Source organism: Oryzias latipes, chromosome 12, assembly GCF_002234675.1.
Source record: "Oryzias latipes chromosome 12, ASM223467v1".
Lineage (NCBI taxonomy): Eukaryota > Metazoa > Chordata > Actinopteri > Beloniformes > Adrianichthyidae > Oryzias > Oryzias latipes.
In genome coordinates, this window is record NC_019870.2 from 13,429,582 (window position 1) to 13,448,254 (window position 18,673).

General features: G+C 38.2%; 1 protein-coding gene across 2 annotated transcripts in view; it reads right to left on the reverse strand.

Annotated features, from left to right (window-relative positions):
* Nucleotides 1-18,673, reverse strand: part of wdr70 (WD repeat domain 70) — a 40,209-nt gene that overhangs the window by 12,004 nt on the left and 9,532 nt on the right. For both annotated transcript variants that reach the window (XM_004074912.4, XM_023960773.1), the window contains exons 10-13: nucleotides 11,975-12,149; nucleotides 2,546-2,645; nucleotides 2,160-2,244; nucleotides 1,913-2,051 (exon numbers count right to left, since the gene is read on the reverse strand). In XM_004074912.4, the coding sequence (XP_004074960.2) occupies nucleotides 1,913-2,051; nucleotides 2,160-2,244; nucleotides 2,546-2,645; nucleotides 11,975-12,149 (499 nt within the window). The remainder of the gene's footprint in view (nucleotides 1-1,912; nucleotides 2,052-2,159; nucleotides 2,245-2,545; nucleotides 2,646-11,974; nucleotides 12,150-18,673) is intronic.

The window sequence follows — 18,673 nt, forward strand, 5'->3', positions numbered from 1 at the left end:
GGATGGGTGGGGCACAGTGTTGATTTTATAATTTCATCTTTTTTAAATATTACAGTCCTTATTTTACTTTTGGTTGAAAATATGCTTTATTTTTTAAAGCGCTTTATAAATAAAGATTGATTTGATTTGAAGTAAATTTCAAAGCTAAGGATAAAAGGGGACATTTTTAATGACTTTCACAATCAAACATTTTTCTCAAAAATATTCTGCAGCCTTTTATGTTTACATTTTTACATCATGATGCTCCAATTTTTCAAAAGCCTTTAGACTCTACAAGTCAAAGTTGGCCTGATGTACGTACTTCCACCATCAATGGATAAGCCTGGGAAAACTCATGCAGACACAGGGAGAACAAGAAAACCTTAGGGCTAAGAATATTTTAGGAGTAATAGACCATAATTAAGCCTCCTAACCTTCACCACATGTATATAAATTTGGGGAAATCAAAACAATTAACACCAATAAAGACAAGTCAACTGGCAGCCTTCACCATTCTCTAGACTAGATTGTTTTTGTGGCAACAGGCTGGATTACGTGGGAAATAAGGATTTTTAGCCTTTTTTTTCTTTTTTTTCCCAACCAGCCAGTAAAACTGAGCTGGAGCTCTCCACAAAAAAGGAAAATCACAATGGCAGAAAGTGGTGCAAGAGAAGGCCCCGTGGAAAAATCACTTCCAAATGTTTACCCTCTTGTCAGAAGAGACTGAATGATGCAAGAGGACCAAAACTGTTGAGGGCTAAACTCTGTTCTCTAAAGTGTTTGAGACAGTAATGAAAGTGGGTTCAGAAAAAACTCACAGAAACGCACAAAGCTGAGCAGTCACTGGCATGTACGTGGACCAGGCTGCTACCAGTTTAATATCCGCACTTACTGTTTTTGAGCGACACCATTATTACCAACCACTCAAACGTCAAGTGCACTATAAGTGAATCAAGTCTATCTAGGTTTTAAGCATCTTTACTAGAACATTAACAAAGTTAGTGTGAGGACAATATCATGTCAGAGGAAAATCTAATTTGTCCAATAAATCATTTTTATATTTATTGCTTTATCTGACAAATGCAGCAGATTGACCTTAAACTGCAAGTGACTGGTGCTTTAAAATGAAGTTCTGTATTATGCTTAAACACAAAAAATGAGCCGCCGTCGACACATCTGAAGATACGTTGAGTCGGGGCAGGTTGGAAGATTGCCTGGGACCACCAGGTGCTGTAAGCTACTGCAATGACATGGAGCACTCTCCAGTGCTTACATGCGACAGTCCCAAGTCCGAGTTGAATCAAAAAGCACATCCGATGTCAAACTAAAAGCAGTTCCCTGCAGTGTCCTGAAGGAAGCGGCCGTAAGGAAAAGATGCTTGTTTCTCTTCGAGTCAAAATAAAAAACAGACAGTTGGGAAGCTGTGCCGCCAATCACAGAAGTGGAAACAGACGGATCCAAACCAATATTTTGGCTGATCCCTCATCTTACACACATCAGTTCAACAGCCTGGGTGAAAGCTACACCAGGCTATGGAATGTTATGACTATAGACTCACACAACAGTCAAATCTGTTGAAAGCGGCTTGAATGAGGAGAGGAAGGGAGGAGGGACAAGGAGCAGAGGAAAGGAAAAAGATTTCCACTGTAAAAAGCCTTTCTACATTTTAGTTAAGTTCTGCCTATCAGATATCTCTAAAATCAGAATAGCTAAACCAAAACATTTTACAGAAGTTTCTCCTACTAAGTTCAGTATTTTTTATTTCATACTTTTTTTTTTTTAGTTTTAGGTTTGGCTGAACAGAAACCACAGAAGATAGAAAATGACAGCTTTTTACTGCAACTACTATTGTGTAATTAGAGGATCGTACCCAACAAATGGAATCAATTTTATCTATATTAGCCATGGTTGAATGTCTCGTGGTAAAACGTACCGCGTTGGTGACTTCTATTTCATAGACCCTCTTAAAGGATAGTTTGTCAAAGAAAACCAGCTTCCCAGATCCCTGCTCTCTCTTCACAGAGGTCCCTGTCAGCAGAAGCTTGTTGTCTGGGCTAAAACAGCAGTCAGTCCTGCAAAGAAAGTTCACAAACATTTATTAAACAGTTCCTAATTGATACATTTTGCATTATAAAAAATGCTTTTGAATTGTAATTTTACAACACCAAATGTTAACTCACATGGAAAAGTAGTTGGTCAGTCCAGAAGCTTCATTCACCGGCTTCCTGAAACTTCGTATATCCCAAACCTTCAGAGTGTCGTCACCTGGAAAAGAAAAGTTTGATTCAAAAAATCATGATTATTTTTAATTTATTGCAATATGCTTACTTTTCTCTATAAAAATAAACAAAATTTGATTTGACCTTCAGTTTTTCTTTACGTCCCAACTACATTACATAGAAAGAAAATTACAAATTTAAATGTTTTGTTCTAATTTGTTTCAAAATCTGAGATTTGAAGAGCATATAATCTGCATAAAATAAAAAAAATTCCAAGTAAAAAAAAAATCTGCTTCAAATGAATGCAATCCTACTTGGTATGTGATTGGATTTTTTATCATTCGTACCTCCTCGTGATGCAAGAGTCACACCGTCATAGGAAAAGCAGAGGCAGGAGGTGTCTGATCCTACAGCATGAGCCTGCCGACAGTGGAACTTTGTGTGGACCTAAGTATGAAAAAAATAGATTATTCAAATAAATGGCTAGAAATAGATACACGTGATAAATGTATAAGTCTACATTTTTTGACTAATAACCACAAGAGGTTTGATAAAAATCAGTCTGTTCATGTTTGAATGAAGCAGACAGCTTTTGCTCACAGTCACAATATATTTGAGACATGAGACAGATCATCTTTGACATCATCGTCAAAGCCTAAAGTTTTGATTTTGATTTTATTTGATTTGAAATGGTTTATTTCAAGCAATCAAATAACAATAATACACAAAAAAATGACAATCATCAGTTATACATTCATACAATGACGTATCAAACTTAAGATAATTAGACATGTTAATAATTAGACATAAAAGTGGGATAGACACATACATTAAATAAAGATCTTAAAAAAGGAATTGAACAGAACAAATTTTAAAACTTTGTTAAGGTCACACACTGGCCAACCCAGTTGACAATAAAAAAACACACACACACATAAAGCTTTTCACAGATTTGAGTTGTAATAAAATTGTAACAGTGATTAAAAAAAATAAAAACTCATTCCTGCCAAGTTTTTGCAAGAATAGAAAATGGAGCAACGAAGATCAAAAAAGCGTCAGAAACCAGAATGTTTATTTAGGGTGTAAGACTTTTTAATATGGGATTCAATGTAGAATTGCTCCATTCTGCCACCAGCCTTTAGTGGTCGTCTTAGGAACTGCAACTTGTCACTTGCTGGTTTGGGTCCAGTTCAGCACTGAATAAATTGGGGTTTGCTTCTGCCTAGTGGGTCGTGCAAGTAAGAAAAATGATCATCCTACTCTTTAAGCCCTCAAAACCACATACGGTTCTCATTTTCACCAGAACTATAACTGTAAGCTCACTCCATTTTTTGAAATAATAGCAACTTAACACACTGTAGTGAAAGTGCAGACATTAACTTGGCAAACATTGGGCTTAACAGATGGTAATATGGTCATTTTTCTACCTGAAATAGTAAAAGAGGATTCATATTTCAGACTAAAGAAAAGCCCGTCTTCATTTTCCCTGCAGCTGTTGTTTCTCTTCGAAAGCAGATTAAAGGACTTATTTTTATAAACCTTCAGTTGAGTTGGCTTCTATGCAGTTTAAGCTTTTCTTAGTTAATCTTCAACATCTTATTGATTTTGGTTCTTTTGGTGGAATGAAAATCTTTTTTTGTCAGTTTCTTTTTGCAAAAGTAGAATTCAGTATTTTTGGATACTTTATTTTATTCCATTAGAAGTTTAAATTGTCATCTTATAATTGGTGATCTTACAAAGTGAGGAATTGTAGATAAATAAATGACACTTGTAGCTGAAGATAAAATGTTGTGAAAGCTGTATTTTTATGACTATTACATTTGCTGTTTACTATAGTGTTTATGGTGATATTTACCTCGTGAGTCATGAAAACTCTTACTGAAAAGCAGATTTCAAAGTGGAAACTCCTCAGTATTTGTTTAGAGAATTGTAAAGGAAAGATTATACGTTCAAAAGTTGAAAAACCTGGGTCCATCTCTCCAGCAACACAATTACTTTTATTTATTTTTTTTGAAAAAGTATTTTATTTGGTTTTATTGTATACAAATTCTAGATACATTTAAAGAACCACACATATTTGTGTTGGTTATTTCTGATCAAATTTGAATAGAAAATCTACATGAAAACATTAGAAAGCACTGCAAAATCATTTCTTGCACCTTTTCAGTTACCTTCCCATCACCTTAATGTTTTAGGACTAACAAATAAATAAGCTTCAATGCACTTCCTTTTTTCTCCTTTTCCTCCCCGTGTTCAGACCTTTAGCTTTATATGGGCCGACTGCAGCTAGATTACACAGAGCGGTCATTCCAAGAAGCTGGTGAAGTAATCCTCTGGGAAGCAGGTTTGCTAACTCTCAAACAAACACACCCTTGGTTTCCACAGCTCCATTTTCACTAATCCTGAATAGAACACAGATAAATCAATGAAAAGGGAATTGTGGCACATCTGACCAAGTAACAACAGATAAGGAATCTCAGAAGGGAGCACAGAGTGTGGAGGCCAGATAAGAGAAAGAGACAGACAAGCTGGGAAAAGTGACAGGAGATGAGCTGAATGGGAGATGTGTCCTCGTGATAAGAAAAAAGGCCTTACTTTGCTTCCAAAGAAACTGGACAAAGGTACTGACTTGAATTGGACAGATAACGCCGTAACCTTGAAATGAGATAACACAGATTTACGCCTGGTCTCTCCAGGCAAATGTTTGTGCACCCCCATTATTATATCCCCCCCCCATATTATTTTATGGACCACTATCTTACTACCCTTTCATGTTGTCAAATTCACTTGATTTCACAAAAAGAACCAAAAGAACTATTTTAAATTTAATCTACATATTCTTATTTACTCTAAAAGTGCTTTATCTTTGATCTAATATATAGCAGCAACTATAATGTGTAGAGGCCTCATGACCTCATGTGAACCATTTTCATATCAACCACTTTTGCTAATGCGCTTTGCATTGCAAATGTACAATGCCACTCGCCAGACATCCTGGTTGTAATTTGGAATAACTTCACTGGAAGACTGGGTCAAATTGGGTATGTGACAATTTTCAGTTTCTTCTAATTAAACGTTTTTATGTGGTTCCATGGAGCACCACACAAGTGGGTTTCCTCTTGTTTTTAGTTAGGAGGAATGAAGAATCTTCCTGCCCCTTCCAACCAGAGCAAAGTTTTGAGAGGCGATTCTATATTATATCAAGTAAACATTGCATCCCATTATATTAGTGATTTTACTATAAAAGTAAAAATTGTACTAAATAAAGGATATTGTATGTAAATCTGACTTTTATGATGTTTCTCTTGAGGATATTTTTCTATAAATATTCTTAAAAAAACTGTGTTACAGAGTCTTATTTTTCAAATTTTATACTTGGGTACTCATCTATTTCCTGGATTTGTATTTAGTTATTTTTGTTATTCAATTTAATTCAATTCAATTTTATTTGTATAGCCCAAATTCACAACAACAGTCGTCTCAATGGGCGTCGTACCGATAATTGTAAGGTAAACAATCAAAAAGGATCATAAATACATAAATATTTTGAATATATATTCAGTGAACCACAGGCTGCTCTCAGCCTACTGTATTTAAACCCAGCTCAATGATAGGTTTTTTCTTTTTACTGGGTTGAACTTAATCGTTTTTAAACAATCCCGAAAGAGGAAATGTGGGGGATGAAGGTTGGGATAGTTAAAAAGGTTGGGTTGACTTCGTGAATTACAGGAGACTTAAAAAGCTTCAAGGAATCTACATGATGATATTTTGACATTGGAAGCTTCTGATGAACTTGAACTGACAGCTAACCAGAGGCCTCATTGCGTCATTGTGTGACTTCATGGCAAAGTCAGAAGAAATTAACTGATACAGTTATACACTTTCATGAGTATCCTTGGCAATAATTTCCAGATGACCAAAACTCCAACATCTATTCACTAAAACTAAGTCAGATCCTTCATTGAAGGCCAACTGTTGAGTTATATTCATCTATATTTTGCTTGAAGGATGAAGGTGGAAGACATTTGAAGATGTTTACACTTTAAAACAGGGTTTAGATGGATGGAAGACTCCAGATCAGGAAATAAGGACGAGTTGAGGATAGTTGGGTGGATCAATGGTGGATATTATGGGGCATGATTAGGCAGCTCTGTACTAAAACCAGTACAATGAACACCACCATCAAGAGATTACAGACCTTTATCATTTCTTGAATTAAAAAAATCCTCAAGATCCACTGGCTAGAAACCATCAGCAACAAAGAGCTCTGGCAACAAACAAACCAGTGGAAGAAGAGATAAGAAAGAAAAGATCATTTGAATCAGCCGCACCCTGAGAAAACCAAAATTCAGCATCATCCATCAGGTCTGGGATTCCCACGGGAAGAGAAAGAGAGGAATACCAAGGACTACATGAAGAAGGGACCTGGAGCCTGACATCAAGAAGAGCGGTAACACCTAGAGAGCGCTAGAAAGGATTGCCCAGGACAGAAGAGGGTGGCGGGAAGTTGTTGGCGGCCTATACCTAACCTGGGGTACCAGGTTAAGTACTAACTAAGACATTGACAAAAACATTGACTAAGACAGCAAATTAAACAAGTCCCACAAATAGATGTGAGTTCAAAATAGAGAGAAATGGTGAGAAAAAAGTAAAAAGAAAATTTGTCAGTAGCACCAGCAGCATGCAAGGTTAAAAGTCTAAATTTCCCCTACTAATCCTTTTTGTGAGGAAAGTCCAGTTTAAATTTCAAGAAGATAGTGGTTTATAGGAAATTTCTTCAAACTTTTTAAAGGGTCCAACATTTGGTTGACAAAAGTTAATCTTCTGTTTGCAAATATAAAATCTATCAGAATAAAGAGCAGCAGATAGTTTGTCTTTGTTTCTGCCACATACTGCAGACGTACCCCATTTTGCAACTATTTTTAGAAAATATGTCGCTGTCGTGAAAGCTCAAGTGTTTATTTATGATTCCTGATGTCGGCTGGCACACGTAGCTGCCGTGATGTTCGTTTTCCTGTGATAATCTCCACAGCCTGCTGGTGAAACCAGACTCCAATGCGGTGTTTGAAACTTCTCGCTCTTTGTGACAACCTCTGTAAACTGTGGCTTTCTCTCCAAACAAGTAAGACGGACCGAATAGTCGAGATTTGATTTAGAATCACTTATAGGAAACTTACAACAGGAAAGGCTACAAGTGAGATACTTCAAACTCCATACAAGCAAAGATCTATTTGTGTGTGCTCTTAAACATACGGCTCTAATCTACAACGTCAGACTTTTAGCAGCAGGAGTTGATAAATTGCTGAAGGAACACAGCGTTGGGTTTCATCTTCAGCAGACTATGATAACAATCTGCCGCGGCACAAACTGCTCCAAATCGTGCTATCTGAGCTTGATTATGTAAACACTTCAAGGCTTTATATCTGTTTTTTTTCTATAACTGCACACCTGAAACACAGTGATGCCCTACGTGCTGTCACTTCATCTCAGCGACTTTTGTTTCTCTGTGAAGTAACCACAAGTCCTGAACAGCTGCTCTAATCTTTCAGGGAAATGGCTTGTAATGGTGAGGTGATGTGGAACGAGGGCAAGATAACCCCAAAAACATTTGAAAAATCACAGGAGCTTAACTCTACCATGTCTCTAAAGCTAACGGGGATCATTTTGTCAAAGTGTAAGGAATGAAGAAAACGGCTTCAGGTCACTTGACAAGCTCCAACCAATGTGGAAAGATGAAGAAAGAGATCAACAAAATGTTGTAATGAAAGGACAAATGAGCAACACACAACAAAGGAACTGAGATAAAGTGGGAATTGTTGCGATCAGTGACTAGATAACTTTCTGGATTAGACTGAGGCCTGATAGATTCTAGACCAGATGTGAACGTGTTTAAAGGAATGTCAGAGATGGATGGTTGGTTGGAAAAAATCTGATTGTTTTGTTGGTAATGAGTGGTTTTTATCTTATTTTCTTCATCTTCAACAGTGGAGATGCTGGATGATTCCCATGCGGTTTTATCTGCACTTCTCAAAAGAAAAAAATCCCCAGTCTTGAGTAGTAGAAAGAATTTCAAAAACAATGTTTAGATGAAACTATTCTTCTAAAAGCACAGACTCTCCTCAATAATGTGCTCCCTTTTGCAGATAAAAAAGCAGTGCTGCATTTTTTTTAAGGACCCAGGTCCTGCTGAAGTCCCACATGCTTCTGGTCTTCCTACTGTTTGTCACCTCCACCAGGTGTCTTCTGAGCATTGACTGTAGAAGAGAACAGGACTGAATGACCCCTATTCCCTCACATTCCAAATAGGAAGCTCCTGGTGGTTCTAATAAGCCAAAATCCCATAGACTTCTGTTGAGAAATAAACAGCGATTACTTAATCATTATATTTGTCAGAACAACCGTTCTTCCTCTGCTATCTGTTTTTAACATGTTCTTGCTCATCCCATATTTTTCCCCAATATTTTTTCTTTATTGCCAGTGATACAAGCTATAGATGCCTTAACAAAAGCATGTCGTCACATGTCAAATATTAGAAAGGGTTTGTCTGACATATTCTCCAGAGCCTGCTTTCAAGTGGTATGTGTGTGGACTTCAAACAAGCTCACTCCTGATTGGTGAGAGGGGTTGCCTTAGAAAAGTTGAGTCAGATCAACTTGAACTAATAGGTAACATGGCAGTGTCAGTATTGGGGAAAAATTGTGACTAAATTGACCTCATTGCACTGGAGCCAGTGGTAAGCCATTTTCTATGGGTGACATCACACTGCTGGGATCAGTTTACATCAGCCATGCAACGTAGGTTCTTGAACGCGAGTTAAGCCAATGGTGTTCACACTTTTTCTACTTTTCATTAGTCCGCCACATAAAGCTTGAACAATCTTGGTGCAAAATGTCAAAGTGTGGCAAATTTTGCTCCAGGCTTTTTTCTTTCTCTATTCCGATTTATAAAATACTTTGGCCAAATCCGAATTGGTGGTTAAAACTTGCATAGCCATGTACAAACGTAAGAATTTTAAACGCAGAAGCTTGAAACGCACGTTTACATAGACCTTTTATTGAAAGTGGTGGCTTGAAGGTGTGTTTATGATGGCGGTGTGAACATAGCTTTATACAGTCGATGGTTCCACCAGTCAGAACCTGCTAGAAAAAGGTTAGTATATAAAAAAAAAAACACAAAAAAAACAAAGCCATTGACCCCTGTGTAGTTGAGTTGGCCATGTATGCATTACAAAATAGTTGTTTTGGAAGTCTTCAAAACTTTAAAATTGACGACAGAGGGTACATTTATGCATGCTGCTTTCCCAAAATGCTGCAGTATTTTGACACAAATGCCATCCCAGCTTTGCTGACACATCAGTCAACTATTCACTTAGCATTGTGAATGCACTCTGCAGAATTCCCGTATTTCCCTCCCCTGACACACAGAAACTGGGGCTGCAATAACCAAAGTATTTATGCGAATAACAACAGGGTTTGAAAGATTGTTAACATCCCATTTTGAAGTCAGGGAAGACGTAAGTCCATGAATGACATCAGTGCATTCCTCGGGTCTATGAAGAAATGATGTGAAACGAAGATGTTCACCCTCGTTGGACTTCAACCGCCAACATCGTAGATCCAGTGCAGAGAACAAACACACAAACCTCAGAACGTCCCTTATTTGACTCCCATCATTGAACCAATCAAGCCAAGTCAGACCTCAAGAGCACCATGTGTCCTCTTCAATAGCTTCTGAGGTCCAGATCAAGGTCCTGTACCTGACTGATGATGACCAATCTGCCAGCATATTCTGCTTGTGAGTAATGACAGAATTACAACAGGAGATAAGCCTCATTTAAGGAGAGGCCAACTCCTTTTTAGGTTTGTATCTGAATTTGAGTCAGCAGCCCAAGTCGCTGATTAGGGCAGAGGGCACCAACTAAAATTCTTTAGCCATTTAGGAAGAGCGGGCTCCACTGGCCAGAAAACAGACATGGCTATTGTAAGCCGCTATGAGATGCAGGCTAAATATTTAGGTTGGAGAAGGAGGAGTAATACATTTTAACCTAACCACCTGAAGTTTGCTGCTAAGCGCGGGTCCGTAAAGCGATGATAGGTGACAGGGTAAGGACTGAAAGTCTGTAACATGCAGCCCATATATACAGAATAAAATCACTGACAAAAAACCAAAACCACAAAGCTGATGTGTCTTGGTTCTGCTGCCACCATGTTTATCATCATATGAGTAACATTTCTGTTTTGTTTTTTAATTAGACCAGATGAAAAAACAATGACTAAAAAAAATGTGAACTGAGCTCATAAAACTGCAAATAAATGTTCAAAATCTATTCAGCCCTTCAAAGAAGACTTTTAAGAGAGCATTTAGAAATGATCCAGTTATCTTGTATTCATTTTATAGACTCTGTGTCAAACTCAAAGAGATTTCTTGGGAAATTAAAACAATTTGTGATATAATATTTACAAGAAAAAGAAGTAAAAACTGGCAGTCACAGGTATTCTTTCGTTGTCCAGACAGACAACTCACTCTGACAGGCATCCTGATAAAACATGAAAGCGATGCTCTCCGAATCCCCGAATAGAACTCACCTCTATTTAAAGTGGAGCTCTGTCAAACAACTCAAGGGAACCCAGCCAAGTCACTGAGCGCTACCCTTACCAGGAGCCAAGATCAACTATTCCCCAAACAGACCGAAGGTTGGAGAAAGGAGAGTTCACTTTGATCATCTAATTGTGTAATTAACTACCGGTAATTATTGAAAATAGGGGGTGGGGCTGATTGGACCCTCCAGCAACTTCTGCACAATTCAACTCTGTCATGACACATTGCAGTTACATAATCTGCTATTTTGAGACACGATATTAGACCAAGTCCAGCAAATGCAAATTTACTGCATTTAATATAGGATTTAAATTAACATTATACATATTTATAGTCATAAAAAAGCCATCAATTGAGATTTTCATTCAAAACACATTCTTTTCTCTGGCAACACTCTGTTTTGGAGATGAAAGGAAAGGAAGTTGCTTTGAATTTTTTTTTACACCACATCCCAAAAATTCCTAACAGGTTTAAACATCCCACTCTGGAATTAGCATATGTGTAGAAATGCTGCATCATGTCAACTAAATTACTGCACTTTTTCTTCTTACTTGAGCCAAATCAGGTTTTGACATTGTCATCTTAAAGTTTGACGTTAGGCAAGAAAAAAAAACTGAAGAGCAAAAATAAAAACATGTTTTTGGGGTAATGATGTTAGAAAGAAATAACTGAACCGATACCACATTATACGGTAGGCATCACTTTAAAGCCATATAATAACCTCTGATGGCAGATTACGCACATATAGGGACAATCTGGAGTCTTTAGTTCACATGATTTTACCACTGATAAAAGTGCATGCTCCTTTTTATACTTGGTTCTATTTATGAATCTTTTGAGTTTTCACAGCTCCGATTATAGACAAGATTTTTAATCGCCTCTCAAAACATCAATTTAACAATAAATTAACTCTATTTCTGTTCTCTACCACCAACCTTAAATTAAGACCCACATTTGTTCCACGTTTGACATGTCTATTCCCGGTTAGGACACGTATATTTTAAAGCCGGGCACTTTGAATTCTTTAGACGTGGTGCTTTGTTGACCTCTGAACTAACCGGCCTGTGACCCGATGACCTGGGTTTGGGGACGGTGTACCTGACGCCATAAGAAAGCAGGCATCGCAAATTTTACAGCCCTTTTGCACATCGAGGCCTTTGGTGTGTTTTAGGACTCACGCTTAAGTTCCTGTCCCAGATCTGGATGCTGCCATCCTGACACCCCGCTGCAATGAGCTTTCCGTCGCGGCTGTAGGTGCAGCAAATGGGGATGACCTTTTTCCCTTGAAAAGAGCGAGGCTTAAAGACAGACTTGTGCTGCTTCTCTGACTTCACGTCCCACGTGCGCACGGTGCTGAGGACAGAGAGGAGGTTATTTAATCTTATTACTCTGAAATGGCTTGTGGCTAAAGATACATTTGATTAGTGACAGATATCATTGACAATTTCAAAATAAAAGTCATGCAACCCCCAGTTTTTCTCATGAACAAAAGGATGGGAAGCTGTTTGAGCCATAGTGAAGAGCTTTGCAAGCAGACAACAGTAGATCAGTCTGACAGGTATGTCTAGAGCATCTATGAAAGCCTGATTCCCTTTCCTACATCTGTTGAACACATTACAGCCTGGAGCGGCAAAAAGGGGGGGGGGGGGGGGGGGGGTTAAATGCACACTTTTCATATGTCTATAAAAGTGTATAAAGGCAGGATTTGATCCCAAATAATCACTAAACTGCACGTCCACAGATAAAAAGATTTTTTTTTTTTAAAAGACAAAAAGTTGTAAAACGTTAAACTTTTGGGTTTTTTCCATCACCAGAGCATAATTAGGTTTCTCTTAGTCACATTTAAGAAGAAAAAAAAACGTGCATCTATCACACAAAGTTTGTTGTTTTTAGTTCATACAGAAAGTTTCTTTTCTCCCCCCAGGATTTTTTTTCTTTGCAAAAAAAATACTTTAAAAAATCAGAACATTTCACCTTTGGATCTTTTGGCTTGACTTTATTCCATCTATAAATGACTTGGAAGAAACCTGATCAGTTACTTTAACATTTATAGCCACAGCTTGATGCTTCCATATGGAGCTAAATCTATAATTTTTATATTGTTAAAATACAGCGGGGTTTTAAAAAAACAGAGAAATTACTGTATCAAAAAACGGTGAAAGAGATGTAGATCCTCATAAAAACAAAGAGCGAGATAAACGGCTCCTGATGTGACTAAACTAAAGAACAAACGAGTCGCAGCGACTTCCCCGCTCATTGATTTACTGGCAGACATCATCGCAGGCTCTCACCCCGACACTTGCGGCAGACGGAGGACATCCAAATGTGCCTGTGGCCTGCTGCTTGCCTCAGTGAGCATCTCGACCTTTTGGGTCACGGGGGTCAGCGGACGAACATAAACACGCACTCGCAGAGCTGCTACTAAAACCCAGGCAGGGGTTCCTCTATGGCTGGCTAAAGCCAAAGAAACACGCACACACACTCAACTGTGTTTGGATAAGTCTAACCGTGCAATAGCACTGCCAGTTGAAAACATGTGGTTTGAGTGAGAACTTGAAAGGGGCTAATAAAACTCTATTTGATGCAGAGTTGTGTTTTAATTTACAGAATCCCAAACTGGTCCATAAAAAATGAAATCACGCTTGGAAATATTTGTACATTTGTGCATTTGCCCAGGACACCCTGCAAAGTCCACGAGCAACTAAAAAAGCAGAGTATGGGGAAAAACCAAAAAAACAAAACAAAAGCCACAGTCTGGATGACAAATTAGTCCACCTGCTGCCTCGCACACACATCTCTGTTGTGTTTACAGAAGACTGTGGGCGTCTGTAAGGCCTTTAAGGACAACATAACCTTTTGCATAGCCCACAGAAGCTGGAATGCTATTTATCGTGAAGGCTCTTTCCAAAACATGGCAGTGCAGACTGTCAAAGAAATTAAGCCGCATTAAGACTCACCAGACTGCTCACCTGCCTGTAGTAAAGGACTAACTCTGTAAAGAATTTGTTCAAATGTGATAAAGTTTCTTTAAGGGTAATAAGAAAAAAAAATAGGAATAAAACAAAAACCACTAAAAATGTTGAAACTCTGAGGCCAGAGGAGGGTTGCTGAATGTTTAAGCAATAGCTGTGGATTTCTTTAAAGACCCACTACGATCAAAATTAGGCTTTTAACACGTTCTTGTTGCATTTTTCTAAAGATGAAGGACATATTTAATGAAAATTAAGCTAAAAAAATTGCATTTTTGGGTGTTTCTTGATTTCAATTTCTGTGAATCGGGAGCAAAAAAAAAAAAAAAAGGTGTTTGAAAAGGCGCTTATTTGTGATGTGGAAAAAGTTGCCGGGCGGGACACGAGCTCCCTGATGCATCCACTAGTAGACAAATGGATCCATGTTCGTCTTTGTTTTCTTCATCCAAGTTGGCATCTGGCTCCAAACTGTATGGCTGGATATCTCCAATGTTGCTCGCCTTTTTTGTTGCACCGCTAAGGTTAGCTTGGGGGTTTGAGGGGCTGTAAGCTAGCGGGAAAGTGTGTAGAGCTCCCAACAACATGGAGGAGCAATAGTCCCGTGCACAACTTAGAGGTAGATTTCAAATGAACTACTGCAGCGCTGCAGAAACTCCTAGAAAACGATAATTCATAATAAAAAAAACATTGGGAATGTTTTTAAAATAGACCAACATGTCGGTCTATAAATCACCGACATGCGCAAAAATAATAATTTTCTAATCTGATTTGAACTCAATCTGGGTCTAATTTTGCAGTGCAAACCATTCAGACATGGAGGGGCGAATGTAACAAAATCAGACCTATAGACGCTCAGTCATGCATGCACACTTTATGAGGCAGCACAGTCACTCACACGTCAACTGAGGAGTGACAAATCCCTTCGCCCCAGATTTTTATCTGTCCACCAGGTTAGACGCACACTGGGGAGACTGGTTGCTAGGCTCCCTCATCCCACCCCCTCCTGATGGCGAGATAAGTCTCGCCTTCTACCGGGTGGTTTGAATTGCTGTGATGGCTGGTTGAGTGACTAACTGGGACTCAGTTGTGGGAAAGGGGGATTTAAGGGGGAAGATGCTCCCTTTTCCTTTACAGCTGAGGAAGATAAAGTGGACAAATCACAGAGGAATTGAGGGGGGAGGCGAGCACACGCAGTTGCACTCAAGCAAAGAAGCCATAGAGGAAACAATATGACCTAAGCACTGGACTGTGCGTACAGTGAGAGGCCAACTTCATAACTGTTCCCATCCTTGTGAACTGACTCATGGCTATAAGGGATCAACCAAAAAGAGATTTGCAGTAGGTAAGACCACACACTTTCAGATCGAAATCCCTTTTTCGGAGGCTGAGTCAACACAACCTTTAAAGATACGATCAAGAAACACGATAAAAAATGTTTTCACAACTGCAAAGATGCAGCTTCCCATTCAGCTGAGTGAGAAAAGAAACAAACAATGTTTTCATCTTTGACAAATATGGCCTCAAAGCTGCCATCGGGAGTGAAAACCACCTTCAGCTGAACGTGAAGGATGAACGTGCGCTCTTAAGAGTGGTATGTGCATTCTTGGTCAAGATATGGAACACTTGCATTGTAAGGTGGGAAGAAAAAAAAGAAAAGAAAGGTTGGAAGGGAGCTGGACTTTGAATAACCTAGAAAAAAATGGTCTCAACATGTTCCCACTAACTTTGTGGTGTCTATCCTTACTGCTCTGCCACACAAATCAATAAGAAAAACTTAAATTTAACACTTTTTCTCAAGAAGTAAGAATAAAAAAAAAATTCAAAACATGCAACACCTTGACTTGAAAAAAATGATTCCAAAAAGGTGAGATCGTTTCCTGCATTAGAATGATAATTTTTTGTTTTCATTTTTGCTGCCTCGAGTCAGTCATGAATATGAGCCATACTTAATAGCCTTTGGTATGTGCTCATGACTAAGACAAATAAATTGCTCCCCAACAGTAAAAGAATCCGTCACTCTGGTTCTCCTTGCTTACAGCTGCAAAAGTCCAGCTGCAGCCCTGAAACCGGGCCAGCGCAAAAGGGAATCCCTGGCATTCAAACCTCCGGGAACATTCCTCAAAGTGTGTGTTTTTGTGCAAGATCAAGCGTGCATCAACACTCAAAAACAACAAACATTTTTAGCATTCTGGGCACTCATAAAGCTGGTCCTAAGAATGCAGATAAACATCTTTTCACATCTTTAGAATGAGTTTGGCACAACTTTAGCCTCATTTAATACAAATATTTTAATTGAAAAATATTTTTTTCTTTAGTTTAATCCTTTAAAAGAACACTGCTACAAGAAAAGACTCAGCACAGATCGGCGACAGTTTCCAAAAAGAAAACGTGCGGTTTTAGAGTCGTTCTTACAGCTTTTTTAGCCAAGGCTTGCTGAAATTTGGCTCAATGCTTAATGGGCCCCCCTTGGATCCGCCACAGTTTGTTGGAAAATAACAGCGTACCAATTTATATTTGCAAACACAGAAGGGGAGAAGATAGAGAAAAGTTTCACACCAGTGTGAGCAGAAACATTTCCCAGACCACCTTGATTCACTAAAGCCTCATTCAAAATGTCAGAACAATTACCAACACCCCGCTGCTGCATTATCGAACCGGCTCATCACCGCTTCCCTTCTGTCCAGAAGACCTCTGGGTTACAGCATCATTCAGGAATCTGGGAGAGGAGCCAAATGAATAAGATTCCACCAACTAAAGTGGGGAGGGGGTCTTCAATTAATGTACTGGGCGGTCTGCTGACCACTTATTATACCATCTTCACATAATCACAATGGCATTCCTAAATTATATATAGGTGTTAGTCACACAAAGTGGGGTGTTGTGAGTGTTTGCAGAATCTAAACTCTTTAGGTGAACAGAGCAATGGTTTTCTACTTAGTGGTAAAGCAGAAAACACACATTCTCCAAAGCTCCACACATAATAGAGCATTAACAAGCCATATGGAGCCAAACACCCTGTCAAGAAATTCTTATTGTGTTGTCTTTGAGGAACTAATGTGCTAACTATGATTGTTTGAGTTTGTATCCACACATGGTAAAATTCTGAAAACAACAATTAAAACATTACGAACGAAGGTGAATTTAGACAAACGACTTCCTGTTACAAACCAACCACCGAGCTGTAATTTCATCATTTGTTCCTACAAACAAAGTTGTCCAAAAACTAGCGAGTCATGAGTCGATATCCTCTAACCAAAGCATTTTGTGAGATTAAAACTAACAAAAAAAATACACTTATTGCTTTAGGTCATAGACATACATTTTTACACTTTACTTTTATAAATCTGCACAGCAAAAAAAAACAAAAAACGATCCGTTGACCAGATTTTTCTCCACCCAACCTAACAACATTCCAGCAGCGGAAGCTGAAGAGGAAAGTTTGAGGCTCTGTTGAGTTTAGTTTTGGTCCCCCCACCAAAACCAAAAAACAAAAAAAAAATGCTACCAAATACAGACAAAACAGACTGTAAACACAATTATTTTTGGCGTAAAATTTGACTTTTTAACATGGGAGTCGATGGGAAATTCCTCCCTTTTGGAAACAGCCTCTTGTGGTCTTTTAGAGAACTGCAACATTTCATCATTCTTAGTTTTCTTTTAAGTTTAGGTGGGGGCTTGGTTTCAATGAACATGATAGACATTTAAAGTGCAGAGAAAATTAAAGAGTTAACAACATTTATATTCAAATGAGTCAAAGCTCTAAAGTATCTTCCAGTATTCATGAAATTGTACCATCACTTATGCTAGCACGTTTTTCAAGTGTGACACAGAGACTTTCAGAATATTTCGGGGGAATGCTGGGAAAAAATAAAGAAATTTAGACATTTGATTGCCTTTCAAAACTATGCTACATTTGCTAACAAAGTTCAAGCGAGGATTGAATCAGGAATTATTTATAATAATTATTAATATTAAGTTATGCAAGAGGACATAACTATTTTACAAACTTCACACAACTAAAAACAGCTAACCGGACAAGGAGGACAGTCAAATTGTGTTTTCCTTTATAGTGAAATTACCCAAAGGTATGCAAGTGGCAGCCATGATGAAAAGCTTGTTTAAGCCTCTAAATGCTAAGGCAACCTCAAAAGACCAACATTACAACCCTGTAAATGCAGTTGTTCTTTTTTGGATCATGAATGAATGAATGAACTGGGTTTAACTGGACGTGGATGAATGGTAATGATGAAACTGGGCTGGATTTAATTAGAGTCAAGTTTGTGTACTTTCCAGCTATCAAATACTAAAACAACTTCTGGTTTAAGTTTGTGCTCATAAATTGATCTGAATGCATCTTTTAACTACTGAATTCATGCTAAGCTTGTAATGGTCGAGGTTTGACTCGTACATTTTGTTCCGGAGCTCATTGCTGACAAACTTTTTATTTTTTTTTGGCTTCGGTGGATTTGATTAGATCCATGTTCGACCTCCTGGGCTGCTTAGGAAATGTGCACACTCACAGTAAACTAGAATACCTGCACCTGCTTCCAATTAGCCTGATTGAATGACATTAAATTAACCTTTACGGATTCACTTGAACCCATAACCATTTGTCAGGTTCGCTTAGCTCAGCAGTTGGACCGCTATCTTCATATGCAGGCTTTATTTTCCATGGCCTCCGGAATTTTTTTTTATTTCAAATGCCATCTGAAAATGTTGACATTGTAAGCTATAAAGCATTTAGTCGAATGTTTACTTTTATCTATTTATTAGTTTATTTGACAGGAACATTGCACATTAAAAAGCATCTTTGAAAATGCACCAGATTTAGCCATAAGGTTATTTTTCCATCAACAGTCACTGGACACTGGACAAATTTGTCTCCAAGAAAAAAAAAAAATCTATGAT